The sequence below is a fragment of the Tachysurus vachellii genome, chromosome 15, assembly GCF_030014155.1.
Source record: "Tachysurus vachellii isolate PV-2020 chromosome 15, HZAU_Pvac_v1, whole genome shotgun sequence".
NCBI classification, from domain to species: Eukaryota; Metazoa; Chordata; class Actinopteri; order Siluriformes; family Bagridae; genus Tachysurus; species Tachysurus vachellii.
In genome coordinates this window covers 17,071,682-17,098,108 of record NC_083474.1, presented here as the reverse complement: position 1 = coordinate 17,098,108, position 26,427 = coordinate 17,071,682, and the positions used below count along the sequence as shown (strand labels likewise).

At 38.4% G+C, this 26,427-nt stretch overlaps 1 protein-coding gene across 3 annotated transcripts in view; it reads left to right on the top strand.

The window, feature by feature from the left end:
* aplp1 (amyloid beta (A4) precursor-like protein 1) overlaps positions 1-24,486 on the top strand; it is a 71,342-nt gene extending 46,856 nt beyond the window's left edge. The window contains exons 2-17 of one of the 3 annotated variants that reach the window (XM_060887979.1): positions 1,540-1,725; positions 6,933-7,062; positions 9,304-9,413; positions 11,927-12,123; positions 14,395-14,681; positions 17,910-18,037; positions 18,143-18,217; positions 18,754-18,912; positions 19,600-19,728; positions 21,324-21,423; positions 21,566-21,733; positions 22,364-22,387; positions 22,466-22,533; positions 22,799-22,864; positions 23,918-24,061; positions 24,379-24,486. In XM_060887979.1, the coding sequence (XP_060743962.1) occupies positions 1,540-1,725; positions 6,933-7,062; positions 9,304-9,413; positions 11,927-12,123; positions 14,395-14,681; positions 17,910-18,037; positions 18,143-18,217; positions 18,754-18,912; positions 19,600-19,728; positions 21,324-21,423; positions 21,566-21,733; positions 22,364-22,387; positions 22,466-22,533; positions 22,799-22,864; positions 23,918-24,061; positions 24,379-24,477 (2,070 nt within the window). In that variant the 3' untranslated portion in view covers positions 24,478-24,486. Of the gene's footprint in view, positions 1-1,539; positions 1,726-6,932; positions 7,063-9,300; positions 9,414-11,926; positions 12,124-14,394; positions 14,682-17,909; positions 18,038-18,142; positions 18,218-18,753; positions 18,913-19,599; positions 19,729-21,323; positions 21,424-21,565; positions 21,734-22,363; positions 22,388-22,465; positions 22,534-22,798; positions 22,865-23,917; positions 24,062-24,378 lie in introns of all 3 variants that reach the window. The other 2 variants (XM_060887978.1, XM_060887980.1) reach the window with 2 other exon arrangements.
* The last annotated feature ends 1,941 nt before the right edge of the window (positions 24,487-26,427 follow it).

Genomic DNA, 26,427 nt, shown 5'->3' with positions numbered 1-26,427 from the left:
AGCTCAGTACCAGATAACCTTCCAAACGCTAATATCCAACTACCTAATCAATCAACTCCTGATAACCTGTCAAATTCAGGTACCCCACCAAACCCAACTAACCATTTAAACCCCAGTTAACCTACCAAATCCAGGTAACAATCCAAACCCAAATAACTAAATAACCCCACATAATCAGCAATATCCAATTAAACAGTCAACTTCAGATACCCTGATATTATCAAATTTAGAAAACCCATAAAGTAAACCCATTTTATCAATCAAGGCCAACCAAATAAAACCATGCGACCAAACGAAACACGTGACCTGTTAAATCGACAGAATTAAATCCCCAGCCATTGAACCACACGTTCCTCAAATAATCAAACCCAAATAACCATGAGAATCCAGCTCACCGCTCCATCCTAAAAAGTCAGCCAAACCCAGCTGGCCAATCAGACCCAGCTAAACACTTCATCAAAAAAAACACCTCACAAGTAAACCCATCAGACCAAACAAATCAGTCAAGCTCAGCCAATCAATCTACCGCACATTTTTGGTTTTCACTGCTCCCTTTCTCTGGATCCCTTCTGTGATGTTGAAGTACCTAAGTGGCCTAACAGTCGATGAGCTTGTATTAACACCTGACTATAGCTCTGGATTACTGCTCACTCCAGCTGCATGATGGTCCCATGGGCCCTCGCCCAGGAAAAAGAAACACATCCCAGATCAATACCAGCATTCTACAGCCAATATTGGGGTAGAGTCTGAGAAAGAAAAGGATTTCAAAAAAGGATAAGAAAGGGACAAATGAGAAAATCCCAAAAAGAGGAAGTGGGGGACTACAGTAGAAGGATGAAGAGATAAACAGAAACAAGTCACTCTATCAAAAGATTAGATTTAGAGGAAACACTATCGTTTTAGGTTAAGGACCAGAATTAAATGAAGGCTAATTTTTTGAATCTCTTACTGCTACCGTATAACAATTTTGAGGTTTGGTAAATTATCTCAGCTCAATAATCAGCCCACGTCTTTGAGGTCTAAAGCTGTATCTTGGGAGAAGGGCGTGTGTGGAATAAAGATACAAGAGGAAATAGGCAGTGATTAAGGAATAAAGATAGAACAAGAGGAAATTGACCAAAATTAAGGAAGCCTTGTTGAGTGATTAGCACTGTGATTCCTAGCTTTGGTCCGGAAAATCCCCTAGAATGCATGGAGACATGAGTGTATTTAAGGAAAGATAACAGAGAAGGGGTTCAGAGGCTAAGACCGGAAATGAAAACCAGTGAATCAAAATGTGTTGGAATTTTAAAGGTACTGTCTTGTTATTCAAGTCGTTTTGAATATTTGTTGGTTTGTGGTACAAGGTTTAAAGGATGAACCCAGATAATTACAATATACTGTATTACTATTAGGGCTGGACTCTTCCTTTCTTTTTTGCCCTTCCTTTTGTTTGCTTGCTGGTATTCATGTTGTGTAAGATTAAATTTGTTGCATATGCTCACTTCCAAATATTCAGACACTCATAATGATAATTGTATTTGTGTCTCTCTCTGTAAGGGTTTGGCTATGACTGAGGTCAATGGACCAGTGGGAGGCCCCCTGGTGGTGGAGCCTCAGATTGCCATGTTTTGCGGACGTCAGCTTCTGCACCTGAACACTGCGACAGGTCAATGGGAGCCAGACCCACAGGGACGTCAAGGCTGCTTCACCCAGCCCAGCAAGATCCTGTCCTACTGTCAAGAGGTACAGTCATGCACACCATCTTTAATCATTATTGGCTCTTTTAAATAATGGGATGCATTAGTTTACATGCTACTCCACTTTTTTGCTGATGATGTTTATCCTCACACTTGCCAAGGTTCGATTAAGTCTTTAGTCAAACCTTTAAAAACAAAGTGAATATAAAACCAAGTAAATAGGCCCACCCCTCCTGACCAGTCAGATCTCAGTTCAGCTCAGCAAATTTTTGACATACCTGAAGAATTCATTCAGACACAGCTAATCAATCACAACTGTTTTGCCTGACAATAATTGCTGCTTGACAATAATTCCGGTGGATATTTTCCTACTTACACATTGCTATAATGTTATTGAAGGAGGTTTAGTTATAAAATTGGTGTAGTCTAGCTATTAATAAAAAACATATTAATTCCCAACAAATGACAAGCTAAATGATGAACAGTTGATCAAATCCAGCTAACCAACCAAACAGAAATGATCTGTCAAAATCAGCTGACCAGTTGGAGGTTGAAGGGTTTCAGCAGGATGCCATTCAATGTTTTTTTGCAACATACTTAAAATGAAGTATAGATATCCGAGTCAATCAAACTCTTAAACCAGTAAAGACCCAAAATAATTAATTAACTACCCATTTAATTCCAATTTAACCAAATCCTAGTTATTCACGCAAATCTGGCCAATCAATTAAGCCCCTACTACTCAAGAAAATCACAGTTAGTCAAGCGAACCTAGCAAAGAGGTCCCATTTTTCTCATCATTTTTCTAATTTGGCTAATTTTAATGCACCAATCCACTTCTAGTCAATTATACCCAGCTACCATGTGGAATACCACTTAAACCACGTGTGCCCTTAGTAAACCCAGTAAACCAGTCAAACCCTTTCCAACCAGTCAAATCTCAGCTAGTCAATACATTCTGGCTAATCAGTTAAATGGCAGTTTATTAGTCAAATTTCTCATCATTTTATTTGCAAAAAATTTGCTTTGCATTGCAGGATGCCTCATTTCTTCAGTGTTTCAGTCTGGTGCAAATAAGCGATGGTGAATTAGATGTGCAATAAAATGATGATGATTTTCACCATCAATCAGCTGAAGGGGTTTATTTTCAGCATACCCCTTAGGGGAGGAATATTGCGTAGCCGCAATAGATTCTCTCTTATAAGAAGATTTGTGTTCTGACTTGATTTCATCGAGTGGAAAGATGATGCTTGGTTGTTGTTGTTTTTTTTATTTGCTGGACATCTAGGTGGAATGTGCACATTGTAAAACTCTGGTGCATTTGGTGCATTGTTGCTATATCATTTAAACCTGTGTTCATTACTATAGATCAAATACCAGGGATAATATTAGATTTGTCTATGGCAGTAGCAGCAATCTAGAAGCATAATTTGATAACAGCAGTGTTGTTTATTTCTACATTTATACAGTGTGGTACATTTTGATGTTACATTCTAAAAAAAGGAAATGTATACAAAAGTGACGTTTCTTTAATTATACCGTATACCCAGGATTAACACCTTGTATTAAAGAAAAAGGTTTACCGCTGATGTGAGTGATGTACTTAAATATTAATATTTTAATACACTTTTACACAAATCTATTCATTTTACATGCTTTAAGTATTTTAATATCTTTTTAGCTTGCTTTATTTTGTAATTGTACATACAACTTTAATCTTATTATTTATTTTAAGTGCATACGAAGCAATATGAGTTATGAAACATGACATATGCTTTTTATTTTGTGCACTACAGGCACTATTTCTCTTGAGCATTTCTTTATTGTAGCACTTCATCTTCAGGCACCGTTACATAGCCAAGCCCAAATTATTAACCAAGCAATGCTAATGTCTGATGCTGGCCATGTCTGGTGCTGGCACACTACACCAAACTGTACACACATGGTTGGCATAAGAACTCATCCCACTGAGACCTATCACATTATAGACTTAATGAAGTGGTGAAGCCAAAGAATATGTCATTTCCTTGCTGGACACTGTAGCAGGCTGCACACCAGCCGAGGGCTTTTGCAAAGCCAGACTGTGCTTTCGGCAGAATAATCCCTCACCATATGCCTGCACACTGAGGGAATTTCTCATGGCTCTCTTTTGTATTCTTAATACAAATAGAGCTTATAATAAAGTTAAATTTAGTTTCATCTCAGTGGAGAATACTATAGTGCTGCTTTTCTTTCTTTTCTTTTTTTTTAAGCGAGAGAGAAAAAACAGAACCAATATGTACCAAGATACATCACCACAAACTGTTGCTAGTCAATCGAGCTATAGATAAGCCATCAACCGTATCAGACCCAGCTAATCAATCACAAATCTCTATAGTCAACAACAATTTTAATTGACGGTGAATTGATGTTATTGAAAGATGTTGGTCACAAAAGCTGATGTACAGTAGTTTATCTATCAATCTAAAAATGTAGCTAAACAATTCATACTAATGACAAGTTAAATGGTTGTTAAAAGCCAGCTAACCAACCCAACCCAAGTGAACTACCAAATCATAACAAACTTTACCAAAATGCCATGCAATGTTTTTCTCATTACTCTTAAATGATGTATACTGTAGATACTTAAATCATCAATGAACTACCACTTAGCAATGAACCCAATTTAACAAGCAGATTCTAGTTATTTATTCAAACTAGTTAAACAATCAAAACCCAGCTACACAAGTAAACCCAAGCTAGTCAACTGAACATAAGCTAACCATCCTGCTGCACAGAATTACACTTTTCATGTATCAGTCAAGCCCAGATTACTAGTCAACCTGCTATTTAGTCACTCAAAGCCAACTAGCAAACCCAGGTGGAAAATACCAAGTAATCAACTATCGAAGCTAGATAACATAGTTAACCAATCCATGAGTACCATAGGGTGTCAAAATTATGCTCGCGCTAACATTTCTCACAAAGTTTCCACACTAGATACATTTTTAAAGTGTATTGTGTTGTTCAATAATAAGTTAAAAATGACTAAAAAACATTGTTCAGTTTAATTAAAAAAATATTCATTCTTCAAATTAATCGAATTAATAAAATATTATATTGTATCTGTTATACAAATATCATCACCCAATCACGCATTATTTTCCAATATCATGCCCTGTCATGTTCTTCTAGATTTTCTATGCAAAAACTCTAACAACTTTGAACTAACAGAGTTTAAAGGAGACCACATAGTAAGTATTTTGTATTTTTTTTTTCAAGAGGAAGAGTCAGAGAGCAGGCAGGACATTGTATATATGTCAAACTTGGAAAGATGGTGTTTACATCAGTAACAGGGACCAGTGGTTGACATATAGAGATGGACAATTTGTAACTGCGGAATGTTCGAAACGTACAGCCACAAGAATAACCATAGAATAAAATGAGCACCTTTTATAACCTAGTCTTAACAAAAACAACATTATACAGTATATTGCTTCACAATGCGGTAATTTATAGCTTTGGAATTGTGCACTTTTGGTATTAATGTCCACTGCACAAGTATCTTGGACTCCATTGCAAAGATGGGATAAAAAATGAGTAACCTTTTCACCGTATTTCATACAGTTAATATATGTAGCCATCTTGTAGAAATCATTAGATCCAATGATTGCTTTGCATGATTGTATTTTACAGGAGCAGGTGTAATGTATGTAATTTCATGGTCACCTCAATAAAATGTTAACCTTGCCAGTCGATTCAAAAGGTGTGTGGGAAAAGACTGTCATTCCTCTTTATTAGGTCCTGTTATTAATATACTATTATATATGGGTTTTCCATGTATAACCATATATATGGTTGAAATGACAATAAAAGCTTCTTGACTTCCTGGCTTGGTGTTCTGGACAACGCCAATGTATTTTCTGAAGAAGCAAGCTCCTCCCATTACCTGCTTCTACTTGACCATGATTTTTGCTTTTTTCCCCCCAATCTCAATCGATATCAATGTGTATAAAAGCAGTGAAGTGAAAATGTTTCTAATAATGAAACACCTTATATACAAGAGTGCTTAGATTGTAATTCTGAGAGCTGCAGAGGTCGTATATAAAGCATCTTTAAAAAGGGCATAGCATGTACTGCTGGCTGAAGCATATAAAAATGCATGATGTGAGTGCAACAGTGCAGTGTAAGCTTGTGGTGTATATTCCCAGCTGAGCTGAGAGCAAGAGTGCTTATCACTCCCGTTTTAGCGCTTTCCTTCGTTAATGTGAAAAGAGATCCGCATTTTATCTGCAAAACACGTTGTGACTAATTCAGCTACTCCATAGGCAATAGGATAACAAACTGCAATAAAATGACACTACACCCTTTGTTCGGATGGGTTGTATTTATTATGTATATGCCAATATTCCAGATTAATGGCCTATTATTGCAGTATTCATGACTATAGCAGTCAGTTATTTTATGCTGTTGACATTTCCCCAATATTGCAAGGACCTTTATTTGGGATTGCAGTTTCGACTGATTGTAATTCAAGTATAATTTTGTCCATTCAGAAACTTTTGCTAGAAATTGAACAACAAATCTGACAAAGATGTAAATACGTATTGTTTGTGGTATTTGTTTTAGCGTTCTTAGCTTTATTTATTCCAGGATGTTCTCAGCATTCACGTTTCCTACCTGTTTAGCATAATACTAGTGGATGAATAAAATATTATACTTTTTTTTATTTTTTTTGTAATCTGTCCCAATGTATTCCTGGCACTTTGTCAACAATATCATGAGAGCAAATTATGTAACATGGAATTGTGTTCAAATGTAGTAATATGGTATTTTCACATGGATGTTCTCTACTACTATTGCTATAGCACAGGCAGCAGCCTTATCTCAGGATTAATATGCTTCCATGGTAAATGCTACACCTTTCAGAAAGGTTCTTACTAGGATTTAATGGTTTAATATAAGGTACTCGACTCTAAGTTTAAATTCGTGACTTGATATTAAGATAATAGAAAGGATTAGGACTGCACTAAATAATTAAAAGACAAGCCATATTTCACTGCACATAAAGTAGAAGCACATCAGCAGGAGGAGAAGCATTTGGATTCTTTATTGCTCCTACCCTTTTTTCTACTTTATTCTACCCTTTTTTTAATCACCCCTCTATCTAATCTGTGCATTCCTAGTGTATATTTCATATCTCCGGTATCTTGCTATATCAGTCCTGGACCTGACTTCCCTTCTTTTGTGTGTCTATGTGTCTGTGTGTTTTAGATGTACCCAGGTTTGCAGATTTCCCATGTTGAAGAAGCTTCCACTCCTATTACCATCCCAGCATGGTGTAAGAAGGGATGGGGACATTGCCAGACTCGACCTTTTATTGTCGTCCCTTTCCGCTGTTTGGGTAAGTCCTAAATCAGGCATTACTGCTATTGTACCTTGAGAAAACCATCCCAAGCCACACCATCTTTAGACAACTCTGCATTTGTCAACCCCAAACTGTTGGCCTTAAGTTACTCCATCTTTATTCAGCCCAACCCAGTTAATTTATCTCAAGACATTACAGCTCTCCTCAGTTTACCCCAATAACTCCACAAACACCATGCACTCTAACCTGTAGTGACACTAGCTCTATTCCTTTTAACTCGTAGCCATTCTAGTGCTAGTCATTTAACATCTATCCAGTCTAAAGCATATCGTCTCTGTCGGGCGGAAACCTCGTACTGTATATGTCCAAATTTTGTCAATTTCATGTTTTTTCACATATCGATGCTATTGGTCAGTCCCCACGTGGGTCTGTTATTTTTACAAGTTATTAACCAATCTAAAGTCTTGAAAATAGCTTGAGCGCAAATCTCATAACTCCATTGGACACTTCAACTGTCCACCTCTTCCTCACTCCGTGTGAGAGCTTCACGGCATATTTCTCCTCAAGAAGAGTCGCAACGAATCAACACGTCTTCTGAGGTAAATGTCTTCAAAACACTGGGCTCAAAGAAAACAAAATCTTGACCGCCGCTAGTTCTGGTGCTCGTCTGAGGACAGGAATTTAACGCAAGACAATCCACTGCAACGCGGAATAAACCCTGTGCACTGCAGATAAGGTACGGCAGTTTTTTAATTTCCTGAAAAATAATGGTTTTGGAGATACGAGGATTCCGCCTGACAGCGACGATAGCCATTCTGTATCTATTTCTTCCATCTCAAGTCACTCCACATCTAACCACTCTATATTCCGCTTCATATTATAGACCTTCCGTACTTAGTCATGTCAACCTTACTACTCATAATGAGTCCAACCCTAGTAAGTTTTAGCCAAACTGATTTCAAGGTACTCCATCTATTCCCATTCCAATCCTAGACATTCCAACTATAGCCACTTTCTCCAAGTCAAATCACTTGATAACTAGCTTCTCCAAACATAGCCACTAAACCCCAGTCACTGTATGCTACAGTCATTTCAGCCCATACACAATTCTCCATCCATAGTCATTTCAGACAGTCAGTGAGTAGCCACTCCAGTCTGCAGCAACTCCAACCCTAATCCAATTCGCCACCAGCTACTCCAATATTATCAACTCTTGCCCACACTTCACACCAGCAATCTTAGTCATTATACTTTAAGCCATACCAGTCCAACATTTAGCCACTTCATACTTTCCTGTTCCAATCCAATGTATTACACCAACCCTATGCAGTCCGGCTTATACCAGCATTTGAAAGCTCTAAGACTAGTCATTAAGCGTTGGGGCACCCTATTAACCCATAGGCAAGTCACATCTCTAGCCCTTCTCTGCTTATGGCTTCTTCACACTTAGCATTAGTAAATGCACTTTGGGCCACTCCACCTATGGTCTAGCTAACTTGTAGTAGTCCACACCCAGCTGCTATACCCATGGTCAGTTCAACACTATTCATGTTTAGGTGTGCCAGCTTGTAAGGCATTCTTCAAATTCAGTCCAATCATAGTTACTCAACCCCTTAGCCACTCCAATCTGTACCCATTTTACACCTTTTAGTTCCAACCATAGCTGCTCCATTCACTCTGACCTCTATTTACTCTAGCACTAGCTGTTTCAGTGCTTCTTCCACAAGCCCTATCCATTTCATTCATCATGCATTCTGCCTCTGTTTTTTAGACATTAATGAAGGGACAGTGTAGGCGGCAATGCATGTTATGTTTTGCATATTGTATGTAAAAATTCATATGCTGTTAAGGGTTGAACCCTTATCCCCTAGAGGAGATAGAGATTGTAATACAAAAACAAATTGGTGGATTGCAGTGCAGAGATGTTAATTATGATGAATGAGCAGAATTTGCACCCACAGCTGTTTCACTATAGTTGGCCTTGTCCTTGATTTTTGCACAATACACATAATAATTTAAGTATGCTGCATCAGCCCAAACAGTCAGCTAACTCTGTTTTTTTTTTTTTTTTTTACTCTACCATTATCTGACATGGACTGAAAGTACGATTTCTTTTTTCATCATTCCATCTGCCAACTGCTATTTTGCTTTGCACTCTTCCAATGTCATACTGACAACTCCATTTTTCTAACCATTTATTTTTGTGCATTTCTGCCATTACTCTCAATTTGCCATCCAATTCGACAATCTCTAACTCTTGCTCTGTTTCGGCAGTAGGGGAGTATGTGAGCGAGGCCCTTCTGGTTCCAGACCGCTGCCGTTTTTTGCACCAGGAGCAGATGGACTCCTGTGAGAGCTATGTCTACTGGCATAACATTGCTAAAGAGGTGGGAGCAGTTTTCTTAAAAAAAAAAAGCAGTTTATTCTGTTTATTCTTCAGTTACCAGATTATTACCTACTTTGCCAATACAAAAAAAAGAGTTAGAAAATTATAGAAAATTAGATTTTTATAGAAAATATGAGATGCATTATAAAATAATAGTGTAGACATGAGAGTGTATTAGTTTCATGAGGTAAATGCAAATTAAAAAAAAGCACTCTGACAGGCTCTGAGAATGTTACTCGCAAATGTTTGTGCTGTAAATATCAAATATGACGTTTTTATAGACATTTTTACCGCAGTCATAATGACAACTTTCTAATTATATTGAGTTACCGAGACAGACATTTCAGGATATGTAACAAAATAAAGGTTTGGAAACCATTAGTTATTGTATTAAATGGTATTTTAATGCCTGATCTTTAGAAGTATTTCAGACAAAATTGTCTTTCCTGAAGTGACTTTCAAACAGCAGCTGATAAATGAACATATTTGCATAGACATTGCCTTGTAATTGGATTCTCAAACCGACGCACCTTGATTGTACTGTATATTTCAACTAGCCCGTAACACAGAAATGATTGACATTTCACAGCATGTGAGAAGGAGAAATAACCATACCGGTCTTTACGGAGGTCATAAACAACGAGGATATCCATAATTTCAGAAATAGAAGCGCCACAGACACAAGAGCAATACTAAAGAGAACAGCAGGAAACCTGAAAGAGTCGACTAAAGTCTGTATATAAAGTTGGTTAATGACGTTACATTATAACATGACATTAAACAATGAAGCAGAGCCTTGTGGAGGCCAAAGGACTTCACCCGTAAGTGATCTGCACAGTCTGTTGCTCAAACAGGATGCACATTAAAATATCAGCACTCATAAATCCTGTATAAAAAAAAGCTCAGGCAGTGTATTCAATTGTGACACTTTTATGTGGAAAATTTAAAAGTTTAAGAGCAAGGGACTAGAATGTTGTTTTAATGTCATGACATTTACTTCACCATCTTCTGGAACGTTCTGTTATCCGAATTTCGTCATTTCCTCTTTCCCTTTGATCTCCTTCCTGCTCTCTGGTGTTTATTTCTCTGGCTCATAATACGTTTTTGCCCCAGACTTTACTTTTTGTGGCTTTTAATTGATTAAAGTGTAGAAAAGACTGAAATGACCTCTACTGCAGTCTTGGGGCCAAAATTGCATTTAGAAACATGTAGCAATGTTGGAAAAAAATAAGAATTTTACAGCATGAATAGGTTATAATATGAAATTCAATGTGAAAATTGGCCAAGAGTCTCTTTTATATTGGATTTTGACACTCAGAAATGCATGCTTTTTTGTTTGTGAGTGATTGCTAGGTCAGACGAAAAATAAATCCATAAAATTGCACCGTTTCATACAAATATGCAGTGCTATGTCTCTTTTATTTATTTTTTTTTAGCTTGTGAAAGGAGAATGGCCTGAGTGACAAGAGCTATGATTAGTGAAAAGTCTTTTTTAAAAAAGCCGAGGCCATGTTGTTTATAGCGTAGCTAACTTCCACCTTGAAAATAGAATAGATTCAATAAAAATCAAAATAGATAAAAAATAAAAAAAAAATAGGAAAAAAAAACTTTTTTTGTAATTTTTTTGTAAAGATTCTAAACCGAATAATTCTTTAAATTATTAACAATATGAAAGGAACGATCGGTCATACCACAGGGTGCTCATATACTTTTAAGGATTAAAATTCATTCATTCATTCATTTTCTACCGCTTATCCGAACTACCTCGGGTCACGGGGAGCCTGTGCCTATCTCAGGCGTCATCGGGCATCAAGGCAGGATACACCCTGGACGGAGTGCCAACCCATCGCAGGGCGCACACACACTCTCATTCACTCACACAATCACTCACTACGGACAATTTTCCAGAGATGCCAATCAACCTACCATGAATGTCTTTGGACCGGGGGAGGAAACCGGAGTACCCGGAGGAAACCCCCGAGGCACGGGGAGAACATGCAAACTCCACACACACAAGGTGGAGGCGGGAAACGAACCCCTAACCCTGGAGGTGTGAGGCGAACGTGCTAACCACTAAGCCACCGTGACCCCCCAGGATTAAAATTGTTTATTTTAAAATATGAATTGAAAGGTAATATGTTTACAAATGGGTTCATCAATCATCAAACATAATTTATCTTGGAAAATGCTCTCTATTTATACATAGCTGTTAAAGATTAGTCATGTTTTACGCTAAAAATACAGCAGGCTTATAGGTGTTAATCAGTACTTGCTAAATCTTGAGAAATAAAAAAAGGAGCTAAGATTAAACTAGTACTTTGTAGCTTGGAATAAAAATACCTGCAAATGTACAAAAACAACTGCACCAACTTGTGTTCGTTTTATTTAATTATTATTATTTTATTTTTTTTTGTTACTATGGTATAAAAGGTTAGTAAATACCGTAACGTATTTAATCATACGACCTTCACGGCTACCTGTATTGTGCTCTGTATTGTTTATCCCTCTCTTTAGGCGTGCACAGCAGACAGTCTGGAGCTCCATAGTTACGGGATGCTGTTACAATGTGGAGATCGTTTCCGGGGTGTAGAGTATGTCTGCTGTCCAGGAAGAGGTGGAGCCAGTGGACGTGGTGAATATGAGGGTGGGGACAGTGAGCAGGGAGCGACTCCGCCTTTAGTGTCGCTAGCTGGTGAAAAAGAAACAACCAGGTAAGAGCCATCTCTGTTCATTAAGGTATTCTGTATAAAATCAATGCATTTACATTTATTTGCATAGAAATATACAGTATATAGATATAAAATGCATATTAATATTTCACACAGTATACTTCATGCCTATAAATGTACTAGAATGGAGTAAAACATTACTATGCACAATAAGGCAGGATTACAGGATTGGGATGTTGTAGCTCAGTGGTTAAGGTGTTCGATTACTGATCGGAAGGTCATTGGTTTGAATCCCAGGTTCACCAAGTTGCCACTGCAGGGCCCCTGAGCAAGGCCCTTAACCCTCAATTGCTCAGGTGTATAAACTGAAATAAAAATGTAAGTCACTCTGGATAAAGCATTTAGCAGACACTCTGGAGTGTCTGCTAAATGCTGTAAATGTAAATTACACATGTAGTATCTCTGTTCAAATATCCTCTTAAAAACCTTTTAAAAAGTACAAAAGGTTTTATTTTAACATGAAATTTAATAATTACGCATAAAATAGGACTTTAGGGATTAGGATTTATCCTAATGCCTAGATTTTGTTTTTTAATTCACTCATATTTTCATTCATTCATTCATCTTCTACCGCTTATCCGAACTACCTCGGGTCACGGGGAGCCTGTGCCTATCTCAGGCGTCATCGGGCATCAAGGCAGGATACACCCTGGACGGAGTGCCAACCCATCGCAGAGCACACACACTCATTCACTCACACAATCACACACTACGGACAATTTTCCAGAGATGCCAATCAACCTACCATGCATGTCTTTGGACCGGGGGAGGAAACCGGAGTACCCGGAGGAAACCCCTGAGGCACGGGGAGAACATGCAAACTCCACACACACAAGGCGGAGGCGGGAATCGAACCCCGACCCTGGAGTTGTGAGGCGAACGTGCTAACCACTAAGTCACCGTGCCCCCCTCACTCATATTTTATTTTAGTTTATTTTATTTGTTCTACATTTTATTGTATAACATAGAAAAGCATGCTAAGTGAGACGATATCAGGGATTAGTCATTAAAAGATGAGAACCGAGTGAAAAGCAGCACGACATAAAGCGGATCGTTTTTTATATATCCGTGCAATTCAGTGGTCATTAACTTAGTCATTGTACAGACATTTATTAGTGATTAGCAATAGAGACATTGTATTTTTAACCTTTGCTAACACCAGGTACAAAAAGAAAGTAGCAATGGAAATGTTTCTATTAGTTTATCATATTTAAATTTGTTGCTTAAGTTTATCATTTATAAATGTCCTATTTTGCACTGGGTCAAAATACTTTAGAGCATCGAGTTTGGCGTATTTACTTTAGAGCAAATTAAAAAAAAAGAGTATGTCCCCAGAACATATCACAGTGAGTAATAAGTAACAAGAGAAATTAAGAAAATTAAATATCGGTTCCATTATTTGTATCACAGAGGTCTTAAATTCTCGATTTTAATTGGTCAGAAGGTGTTGATTAAATTTTTATGTAGTGTCTAAAAGAAATGGTGAGAGAACAACTGTTTGTAGAAGTACTTTGTTTCAAGGCCAGTCCACAACATTAAAAACTAGAATGTACATTTCCTGAAGAAAATGTGAATGGTGCTTGCACGTGGCGAGTTCGCCTCATCATGCTGATTGTTTTGATATGTCACATGTCCATGTTGTGCTAATTTTTGATTTTCACGGAATTTCCCATTCATTTCTATGGGATTATTTTGCCCGCTTTTTTGTCCGCTATGCGAACATCGTTTGTTGGATTGCTTATAAAAGACATAGCACACCTCTCCTCAATGAGCCGGTCGATTTGACACCTCATTCATGGGTCTAAGACAAAAGCTGCGGGATAAGTTACGTGCCGAAGTACGTGCACAATAACAAGAATGTTGCTTTGCAAGCACCATTAATAACTTTTAACAAAAAAACAAAAAACAAAGAATGTGTCATTCATTAATATATAATAATAAAAAACTGTTACCATTGGATAACTTGTGTATTATAATAGAAATATAACACTGGGACGTTTCATTATTGGTAAACAATTACCTTTGGGGTAGTAAAATAAGTATGGGTAGCTTAGGGTAGTAACACCATTGATTATTTTCCTATCACAGCATTCCCTGTTGTGTTGTATATCTTTTATCCACCGTGGAATATTTCCTCTGGATGTTTCTGAAATTGTATTCAAATCTTAACATGTTTCCATGAATTACATGAACAACAGTTTTACACAAAACTGAATATTATCTAGCTTTTAGAACAATGTTTTTTCTCTGCAGTGTGAAGGTGACTCCTTCCACCCCCAGCCCCTCTCCTGAAACAGACATAGAGGAGGATGACATGGAGGAGGAAGAGGAAGCCGTGGAGGAGGAAGACATTGAAGAAGATGAGGATGATGAAGAGGACGAAGAGGCAGCACCCACAACGGTAAAGGATCCGGAGGAGTATGAGTACTCCATCGACTCTGGCACCTATCAGGCTTCTGATTATCTGGAGAACTTCTACTATGAGAAGAACTCTCAGGGTGCCAAGACCCCAACACAGCAACCTCAGCCACGTGGGGATGGTGAGTGTCTGTCTAATATCACACTATAATACACGCTTAAATATTTCTTCAGTACTCTGAAGAGTTTTTAACACTGCATGTAACCTCAGGATATCATTCTTCTAAACCCTGCTTGTAACCTCGGGCTGAGGAACTGTTCACAATCGTAATTTAGCTGCATGGTTTTACCGGGGTTTATGAGAGCCTGGTGTGAATCAGGATTAGCACAGCCCTCGTGGTCTCCGACGTGTACGTGGTAGCCTAGCGGTTAAAGTGACTACCGATAGGATGGTTGTGAGTTCGAATTTCAGATCCATCAATCTGCCACTGCTGGGGACCTGAGCAAGACCCTTAACCAATTGAGTATAAAAACTGAGATACAAATGTAATTTACTCAGGATAAGAGCTTCTGAATCTTAATTTGTATTGTATGGCTATGTTCGGCTGCTCATGCAAACCAATTTCACCAGTGGGGAGTCTTGACTTGTCCTGTCCTGTCTTGTCCTGTCTTGTCTTGTCCTGTCTTGTCCTGTCTTGTCCTGTCTTGTCCTGTCATGTCCTGTCTTGTCCTGTCTTGTCCTGTCCTGTCTTGTCCTGTCCTGTCTTGTCCTGTCTTGTCCTGACTTGTCCTGTCTTGTCTTGTCCTGTCCTGTCCTGTCTTGTCTTGTCCTGTCCTGTCCTGTCTTGTCCTGTCCTGTCTTGTCCTGTCTTGTCCTGTCTTGTCTTGTCCTGACTTGTCCTGACTTGTCCTGTCTTGTCTTGTCTTGTCTTGTCTTGTCTTGTCTTGTCTTGTCTTGTCCTGTCCTGTCCTGTCTTGTCCTGTCCTGTCTTGTCCTGTCTTGTCCTGTCTTGTCCTGTCTTGTCCTGTCTATCTAAATATGTACAGTGTGAAATTGTGCAGATTTAGAATGTTATGTCTAGGAGTTCATTCAGAAACTCACATGCTCACATCATATCACATGCTTTGTACAGTCACACAAACCACACATGTTGATTACACAGCAGTGAAAAAAGTGTTTGCCTTTGTTCACTTTATGAGACTTAAAACTGCCAAGAAGGATTAATCTGCCAATGTGCAAGTGCCAGTCAAGTCGTTATTTAAAGTGGTCGCGTGCTGTATTTATCCCATTCTGATACTGTTCTGAAAGTTTAGGAAGGTAAAGTATGAAATTTCAGATAATGATTAGCCAGGATTATTAGTTAACCCTGGGTAAAGTATCCAGTGTGAAATGTATTAGTAGTCTTTGGTATTCTAGAAATATGTTTGTGAAGACTTTAATGCTGTATACATGTGGTAAATTTTGTGGTAAATTTGTTAGACAGCAATTTTAACTTTAAACTCTGTCAGTTTGAGGTTGATGATTGCCCTTCGTACCTAATGTAAGATCCCATTCGTGTGTGAGGTGTGTATTCGTAGACATACGGTACGCAGTGTATACCTGTGAGCACTGGAAGGAAGGAATATGGTAATTTACAATAACTGAAAGCCTTTCATTTGCCCTTCCAAATATGATCCTGAAACAACTTGTACAAGCTACTATTTAAGTTTCATGCTACACTGATTCCTTTTAGATTCCACGTCAAACCCACAGCGTGGGGCTGGCTCGATGTTCTGCACGCTTCACTGTACAGCTGCATGGGATTACATTTCACAAGGCTGAAACTCTGCTTAAAACCGACGTCTATCTTCAGAAACTTCATTCCTTAATGTTTAAACTAACCTCCCCTTACTGGAGCTTCACCGTCTTAACAATTAGACTTATATTTAAATGTGTTTGTATTTATCCCTAATGAACAAGACTGAGGTGACTGAGGTGACTGTGGCGAGGAAAAACTGCCTTAGATGGAAGAGGAAGAAACCTTGAGAGGAACCAGACTCAAAAGTGAACCTCATCCTCATTTGGGTGACACCGGAGGGTGTGATATTTATAAATATACAGTCTGACAATTGTGTATTGATAAGGAAGTTGTTGTCATCAAATACCACATGGAGTTGGCGTCTGTAAACTTAATGAAGCAGAGTCCGACTGGAGCTGGTACGTCATTAGACGCCTCAGGAGTCTCGCAGTGTTGGCCTCATTTCAATGAAGGTCTAAAATCTTCAAATAATATGTTTCCTCTAGATCCTCTAGGTTTCCTTTCCCAGTTCAAATACATGTGATGGCTCTCTAATCCCCTGGGACACGCTCCAGTCACTCTCTGACCATGTGTACAGTAGGATAAGCTGTACAGAAAATGGATGGACGGAATGAATTAATATAAACCTGCGATTTGCCATCATAGATAGCTATGGATATAGGAAACCATTCCAAGTCCTATACACCTTCTTTGGTTGACAGAGTCTAATACAGTTCACTGTGTGTACTGACTATGTATGAGCATATTGCACATTTGCACATTTTCACCTGTATGTAAAGTGTTTCTGCAATTTCTAGAGCTCGGCCCCAAGAATTTCAAACATGTGCTGTGGTGATGTGACAATAAAAGTGACTTGTAAAGTGAAAAGTGATTTGTAGACATTTTGACGTCATGTTATATGGAGATTGTTTGAGATGCTGTATGTTTCTAAGATCAGAAACATGTATCATTAGCTCAGACTCCTCAATGAGACTGGTTGTAGGCTGAGGGGTAGTCCTATATGCTACAGATCATAACATCACACACACACACACACACACACACTCTAGAGTGCAAATGCAGTGCCTCCATCTCTGCTTCATCTCTAACTCAATAATGCTGAGTAGTCTGACATTATATCTGTATTGATTCTTTCTCTTAGCCTCCACTTTCACTATTTCACTCTTCACTCTCGGGTTCTTTCTTTGTCCTTCTTTATGTTATCAGACGCAATACTTTTCACAAGCCAGAGTTTTAGATGCCATTTTAATGAGTAATTAAGCAGAGCAGATTACTGGGAAAACAGCTTATTCGTTCTTTTTAAAGGAAAGCAAAAAACAAAAATGAACCAAAATATGGTTATAGTTTATTCAGGAACACAAAAAGCATGACAAAAGTTCACACATTACAATTTCATGTCCACATAACCTTAGGCAACTTCTTTCAGTTACGTTGTCGGACATACATTCTGCTTACTCAGTCGACGTTTTCTATTTCCTCATAGTGTTTCATTAACAGGAGTAATCTGAACACAGTAATTATCCGAATTAGTTGAACTCTGAATCATTAATGATTCATTAACTGCAAGCTAAATTGATCACACTCTTCTTTCCCACTCTGTCCTGATGACAGTGCCGACAGTGCGTCCTACAGACGGCGTGGACGTCTATTTCGAGATGCCCAGTGATGACAGTGAACACGCAAACTTCCTCCGTGCCAAGATGGATCTGGAGGAGCGACGGATGAAACGCATCAATGAGGTGGGTGAATCTGATGGGAAAATGTGTTTTGTAGTAGAGGTTATGTTTCATTTGACGACAGTGTCGATTTTTATGACTCTGAGATGTTTGTGTATGCTGGATCAGATTATGAAGGAGTGGGCAGAGGCCGATAACCAGTCCAAGAACCTTCCGAAGTCAGACCGCCAGGCACTGAATGAGGTAGGTCAAGTTGTGAATATTACTATATATACTATAATCAGTGACTTTTATTTTGTCATTTACACTAGCATGAATAAATGTAATGGATGAATAAATAGAAATCAATCAATCAATTAATCTATCAATCAATTTATCTACATTTATATTTACAGCATTTGGCAGATGCCCTTATTCAAAGCGACGTACGTTATTTCATTTTATACAACTGAGCAACTGAGGGTTAAGGGCCTTGCTTAGGGGCCCAGTAGTTTCAGCTTTATGGACCAAGGATTCTAACTCTCACCCTACCTATCAGTGGTCTAACACTTTAAACACTAGGCTACCACATCCCATAGATCTATCTATCTGTTAGGCAGGAAATGTGTAATATGTAATAGCCTTCATCCTTAGCTGATAGTTGTCTTGTAAAACTGGTACTAAGCTGTGTGGGTGGTCTCACACATACATACACACACACACACACACACACACACACACACACACAAAGAGCGGACATGGATTTGTCAATACACTCAAATGATCTCTCTGTCTCTTAGCATTTCCAGGCCGTGTTACAAACTCTGGAGGAGCAAATCGCAGGTGAGAGGCAGAGGCTGGTGGAGACTCATCTTGCCCGTGTTGTGGCCACCCTGAACAATAACCGCCGTCTGGCACTTGAGAGCTACCTGAGCGCTGTGCAGAGTGACCCACCACAGGTAACAAACACATACTGTGCACTTAACACACACACACCACACACATTGTTGTTTACTACAAGCTTTACTTTTATTAGCACTGTTCATTCTACAAATAAACAATGGCTTGAATATGTTTTCATCCCTTTTCTGCCTCTTGTAGTGTTACAACCTGGAACTGAACTGGATGTAAATAAGATCGTATGTCATGATACCCCACAAAATAACTTAAAACAAAAAAAAATCCCAATACATTCCAAAAATTCCTAGCAGATAGACATCATTCAACAAATGATGTTACTACGTATGGGATCTGGTTAATCCATAACTAATATAGTGGTAAATACTCATGCAATTACAACCTCTACATTTGGAAATAATGGTGAATAATTTTACCAGTTATATCGACTTTATCCTCCCAGTTTATTATGATGGTCTGGTTTGTGTAGTTTCATGGCATAAAACTCCAGATAACTTCATCTCTGTCTCAGGATGTAGCACTTCAAGATGTGGAAGGGGGTTTAAAGGGAGTGAATATTTATGCTTGTATACCGTTTGAATAAGTTTGGACATTGTAATCTTACTAAATTGCCTGAATGTTTTATTTCTGTTTATACTGATATCATATCTGCTAACATGCATACTAATCTCTAACTTTCTGACACACACACACACACACACACACACACACACGTGTCCCACATGTAGCCAGAGCGAGTGCTGCAGGCTCTGAAGCGTTACTTGGCTGCCGAGCAGAAGGATCGGCGACACACACTGCGTCACTACCAGCACATCGAGTCTGTAGACCCTCAGAAGGCCGAGCAGATGAAGTTCCAGGTGCTCACTGTTTACGAGTTTACGTCAGTCTGTCATGTTTGTGTTCAGCTCCAGTCTCTTCAACCCACTCTAGTAGAATTCTAATAAGTAGGAGGTACAAATCGACAGTTTTAGTGATACAAAAAAAAATAATTATTTCAATCTAATAAAAAAATCTAGATTTAGGGCATTTTCTGTGTTTTGGTCTTTAATTTATCTCAGTCTTTCTGTAATTGTTACACACACCACTCCTAGGGTTATCTCTGTTTGTTCCCACTTCAAGTGTTTCCTAATGAACTCGTTCCAAATTTAAGTCAAGTATTTAAAGAAGAAAATATTTAAGCTAATATTTAAGCACTTAAACTTCTCAAATTTGCTTTAACAAGCTTGAATAGAAATCATTAAAAGTACACAATGCAATAAAAAAAAATAACTAATCATTTGTAGTCCTTTTAATGAGCCTTACATGGGCTACGTCTGTTCTTACCTAGTAACCCTGTATACAGTACAGCGATATCACGACATGACTGAATTTATTTATTCTTTATTGGTCAGAGGGAATTTTCTAGAACAGCTCCTCTGATAGTAGTCACAGCTAGAAGAAGGAAAAGAAGAAGAAGAAGCCTTTATTTGGTCACATGTACATTACAGCACAGTGAAATAATTTCTTCCCTTATCTCACTTTTGGAAGTTAGGGTCAGAGCACAGGGTCAGCCATGATACAGCACCTCTGAAGCAGAGAGGCTTGGGGGCCTTCCTCAAGGGTCCAACAGTGGTAGCTTGGTGGTGCTGGGGCTTGAACCACAATCTCCAACACAGAGCTTTAACCAATTTATCTTCCACTGCCCCTAATAATCCAAAGCTGTTATTCATTCAAATAACATGTTTATTTTAATCCACTGATCTTAATACGCTAACATTTCAAGACTAACTGTTTAGAAGCATTTACGGTGGACGCTCTACAAAGCAGAAGAGATACATATAGTTATTATAGGGAAGTATGTGCTTTTCTGTCAGATAAGCTTCATAAATGTTCCACAATATTAAGTAGAACTAGAACTGGATAAAAACGTATGATTGATTTTTTTTTATCTTAAATAAAGAAAACATCAGTGTTATGAAAATGAAGATGTTATGTCAGCGGAATAAAACTGTTATGGGAAATGAATCATTTTTTTTTGTTGTTGTTGTTGAATATTTGAAGTGGGGCAACATGTCATGGCATTTCATCTCATTTCCTTAGTGACAGTTTAATTTACTGAAAGGAAACATTACATGACGTACAGAGTACAGAAGCAGAATTAAAGCTAGACAAGAGTAAGATATTAAAATGATTGGTGAATGAAGTGTTGAGCTGCTATAAGACACGCTTTCCTAATAGGCTGCCAGGTTGCTAAAACTTCATGAGCTGTTAATTTACATTACGTTTACTTTGATTTATTTAGCAGACAGATTTATTTAGCAATGAGGAAGTGCAAAGCGATACAATGCGAGGTTTTTAAATGAGTGTTAAGGAAGTGCATAAGATTTATTTATTTATTTGTTTGTTTGTTTGTTTGTTTATTTGGGAGAGGACTTTTATGAGGAAGTTTTTTTTTTTTCTTTTCTAATTTCAGGTGTACACTCACCTTCATGTGATCGAGGAGAGGATGAACCAGAGCTTGGCGCTGCTCTATAAAGTTCCTACACTGGCTGAAGAGCTCCACGATGAGATCCGTACGATCTGATACTCCCTCTCACTTTAAACCTGTCTTTATTATGAGATCTTTTAGCAAATCCTAAACAAATAATACGAGTATCAAAAACATGAATCTAAAATCCACTGTGTGTCGTTGCACCTCTGTGTGTCTCTGTACAGAGGAGCTGGTGCGGACAGAGAGAGGTGACATCAGCGAGCTCATGACCACGTCGTTCTCCGAGACCCGCACCACAGAGGAGCTGCTTCCTGCCGAGAGTGAGGAAGAGAAGGAGGATGAAGAGGAGGAGGAGAGAGCTTTCCAGAACCGTCCGTACCCACCTCGCATAGGTACTCGTGACTTGTGCTTTAAAACCTAATGCACGAGGAAAGAAAACAAATTCTCTTTGATTATTGCGTTTACTTTCCAAAACTTTCTTACAAATCAAATTTTTTATGTTATAATAACTTCATTTAATTTTATTACATCAGTTACCATTGCTAAATTATTTTTTGAAATATTTTTTTCAGTTTCGTAATTAGAAAACAGTTAAGACGAAAAAGATCTAACCTAATGTCTAATCTAATCTATGGTTTATTTCAGTCGAGAGGAAAATTGTGCACAACAAATAGAAACGAATGTTATTAAAAAGATCGAAACAATTAACATTAATTAAAACGATTAACATTAACGCATGTGTTAATTTACTTGGTTACTTTTGTTTACATTATAGATAACATTTAATATAAAGTTTTATGTTTTGGGTAATATTTTATTATACAGTCGAACCAAATGACGTGGTCATTACAACACTTGAAAAAAACCCTGAAAAAAACCCAACTTAGAAGTTTTTATTATGTACAGTATCAGTTTTATAGAGTGAATTTCACACAGTCTATTGTTTATCCCAGTCTCTTAAACTGTCTCAGTGCTTTTACTGTGCTTAACTTACTGCTTTCTCTCTCCATCATACCATCAAGATCCTCAGCCAAGCAGCAAGAAAGGTAAGATCTCTGTCTATGGGCCATACCTCCATATTTAGTCTGCCTTCTTCCACAGCTAATTGAATTCTCTCCCCACAGCGTCTGCTGTAGACGAGTACGATTACAGCACGTCTGAGAGAGCTCCCACCTACGAATATGAGGAGAAGGTGACACACAAAAGAGTAATATAACACCTCTGAAAAAAGCCTTAGTGGGCAGTTTAGTCTAGCAGTGTATTTTTGGCATGTGGTGTTGTTCTTACTGCTTGATGTAACTGATGGGTTCAAGTCAGATAGAAATAAGTAGGCATGTTGTAGTTAGATACATGGGCCTGATATGTGCAGAATGGCATTAAGGAAATGAGAATGAATTTAGAATGATGATATTTAATGGCCGAATTTTAATACTAATGTGTTTTTTTTTTTTTCACAGTTTAACACCTCGGTGGAGCTGAAGCAGGTGGTCTACAAGTCTCCAGGAATCCAGCGTGATGAGCTGGTTAGTGGTTTTAAATTAAGTATTTCAATTATGTGTGTTATGGTATAAACATTCACCACATCACAATCACAATGATTAGAGCAAGATCGCAATTTATTAATAGATGAATGTTGGATGGGGGGCTTAGTGGTTAGCACGTTTGCCTCACACCTCCAGGGTTGGGGGTTCGATTCCCGCCTCCGCCTTGTGTGTGTGGAGTTTGCATGTTCTCCCCGTGCCTCGGGGGTTTCCTCCGGGTACTCCGGTTTCCTCCCCCGGTCCAAAGACATGCATGGTAGGTGGATTGGCATCTCTGGAAAATTGTCCGTAGTGTGTGATTGCGTGAGTGAATGAGCGTGTGTGTGTGTGTGTGTGCCCTGCGATGGGTTGGCACTCCGTCCAGGGTGTATCCTGCCTTGATGTCCGATGACGCCTGAGATAGGCACAGGCTCCCTGTGACCCGAGGTAGTTCGGATAAGCGGTAGAAGATGAATGAGTGAGTGAGTGAGTGAGTGAGTGAATGTTGGATCAGATGAGATGAGGTTCTGCACGAAGCTAACCTAATCATCCAATCGTCCATCCATCGATCCATCCACCCACACATCCGTCCTTCCTTCCATACAACAATACATCCATTTATCCACCCATCCTACCATTTATCTACCCATATATTAATCCAACCATTTGTCCATTCATCCATCTATCTATCCATCCATCCTACCATTTGTACTTTTAACAATCCATTCATCCAACCATCCCATCATTTGTCCATCCATCCATCCACCCACTCGTCTATCCAACCATCCATCCATCCATCCATCCACCCACTCCTCCGTCCTTTCTTCCATATATCCATTTATCCACTCATCCCACCATTTGTCTACCCATACATATAATCCTACCATTTGTCCGTCCATCCATCTATCCATCTATCCATCCATCCATCCATCCATCCCTCCTACCATTTGCACTTCCAACAATCCATTTATCCAACCGTTCCATCATTTGTCCATCCATCAATCCATCCATCCATCCATCCAATCCCTTTCTCTGTGTTTCTCTTTAACTACTCAGCAGCCAGATGTTCTTGAGACGTTTAACCGTGGTGCCATGGTGGGGCTTCTGGTGGTTGCCGTTGCAATTGCCATGGTGATGGTGATCAGTTTGCTGCTGGTGCGTCGTAAGCCATATGGCACCATCAGCCACGGCATTGTGGAAGTAAGTGTCTCTGTATATGTATCAAAATTTCATATCAAAGCTGTAATTTTGGGGGATTCAGGAAATCAAAGAGCGTTGATTCATTTTCTGTAACATTCACTCTAACGCTCAGACAGTAGTTCCAGCTGCAAGGCAAATCACAGGTTTATATTAATGCACCTGCTCTAAAGTGTTATCGTGTTACACAAGGACAGCCATAATTGCTGATATGATGTTGTTTCGAATATCAAACTGATTCGCTTGAATGCTTAGCTCCACTGTATGATCTGCTGTTATCTATAAAACTGTACAACACGCTCTGCTTACTCTCTCTGCAGGTGGATCCCATGCTGAGCCCAGAGGAAAGGCAGCTCAGTAAGATGCAGAACCATGGATATGAAAACCCCACCTACAAATTCTTTGAGCAAATGAACTAAAACTTAAAACCACACCCCTTTTTCACTCACTTCCTGTTTACCAACAAGGGTTTCCATAGAAACCCTTGTCCCCTCCCCAGCACTATATGTACGTTTCCATGACCAATGATCAAACTCAATCTCAAACATGGCAGGCAAAAAACAGAGTTTGCACTCAAATGTTACTCAAATGCTCTCAGAAATAAATAAATAAATAAATAAATAGAGAGACGAGTAGATTTATATGTTTGGTCTCTCAAAAAATGATTCCTTTTAGTTTAGGAAGATGCTGAAACCATAGCATGTCATGCAATCATATATAAGCAGAGCTAGAATAGTTTCTGCTGCTGCTCTGGTTTCAGCATTGCGTTCTTTTTTTGGGGGGAACATGTGGAAAAAAAACACAAAAAAAAAACAAAACAAAAAAAAATTCATCAAACACTTTTTATTGATTTTTATTCTAAACATTTATTTATTTTATTTTATTTTTTTTTGTGAAACTGTGATGTGGGTGAAGTCATCATTTATATTTTAGCATGTAAATATATGAGGGGGAAAAAAAAATCACTGTAGCGCTTATAACACGCAACCCTGTCTGCTGAAATGTAGAAATAACACTCGACTGATTGCATTTCTCGAGGGGAAAAGAGGCTAGTGATCCCTCTCAGACATCTCTCACTTCACCACATCACAAATACTATTTCATTCATGTGAAAAGGAATCGAATCACAGAATCAAATCATCGTTCCAAATATAACACCAACTTAATCAATTAGTGCTTATTTTTAATGACTATTATTCATTGTACTGCTTCTTAGGGAAAAAAAAAAAAATTCAGTGATCTGCAGTCCACTAACTTAAAGAAGAGCATGCTGAATTTGGTGTATTATGCTATAAACGTACTTGTGTTGTTCCTGTTTTTATGCTTTTTGAAACTAAAATGTCACAGTTAGACAAAAAATGTGTGTATAACTGAAAAGGTATCTACAATAGACATTTCTGTTGTTAATTTGTATCGACGCGCTATGTGGAATGTCGAACTTTAAAAAGATGACTTTGTGCTGCTCACAGAAAGAGTAAAAAAAAAAAAAAAAATCCTAACATGGCTGAATGAAAACGGACTGTTGTATAAACCAGCACAAGACAACGACACCGTAACTTGACTGAATGTATATTTAGGTAGACATCAACTTCATAGGCTTTCGATTTATTTATTTTCCCCCCCGACACACGCACCGCGATCTGCTGTCGCTCGTCGTAAGTAGTTAAGTTGGACTTTAAAGGTTCTCTGTTTTCATACGGCAGTTCAACACTTCTGCAAACAGATCATTTTGTTCAGAAAGAAAATGTAACGCTAGACAAGAAGAGGTAGACGTAGAAGTAGACACTCGACGTTTGAGGGATCAGGGCGATGCATCCCTGATCTTCTGACATGTGAAGCTAACATTAGTTTGCTAACCGTGTTTTATGGCGCTGTTTGTCGGTCGTGTTTTAATTCCAGCGCTATAGCAAGAAATGGTGTCTGAGGCAAAAAAAAATCACCTCAGAATTGCTTTTGGAAGGTGAAAAGGTTTCCAGCGCCAGGTTTCCAATTTTCTTAGCTGTAAACGTAGCCAAACTTTTATGACATTAACCTGACATTAAGATTTCCCCTTAAATGCGAGTCGAAAACCATTTCAATGATTAGCACTTTTAAATTAAATGGTAATAACGCTAACTTACAAGAAATTGCTCAATAAATCGCTCCCATGTTTACTTTTTAGTTTTTTTATTTTTTATTTTTTATTTTTATTTTTTTGCACTTTTGACAATAGTGGAGCAAGTTCCTGGTTTCTCTCCGGATTGATTGACAGGTTGGGTTTTGAATATATTTGAACACCACACGTTTTACATAGAGAGCATCGCTGTGTCTACGCTGTGGCTGCATTACGACATGTAGAAAGTAGCCTGAGTTTCCTGTATAGACTGTAT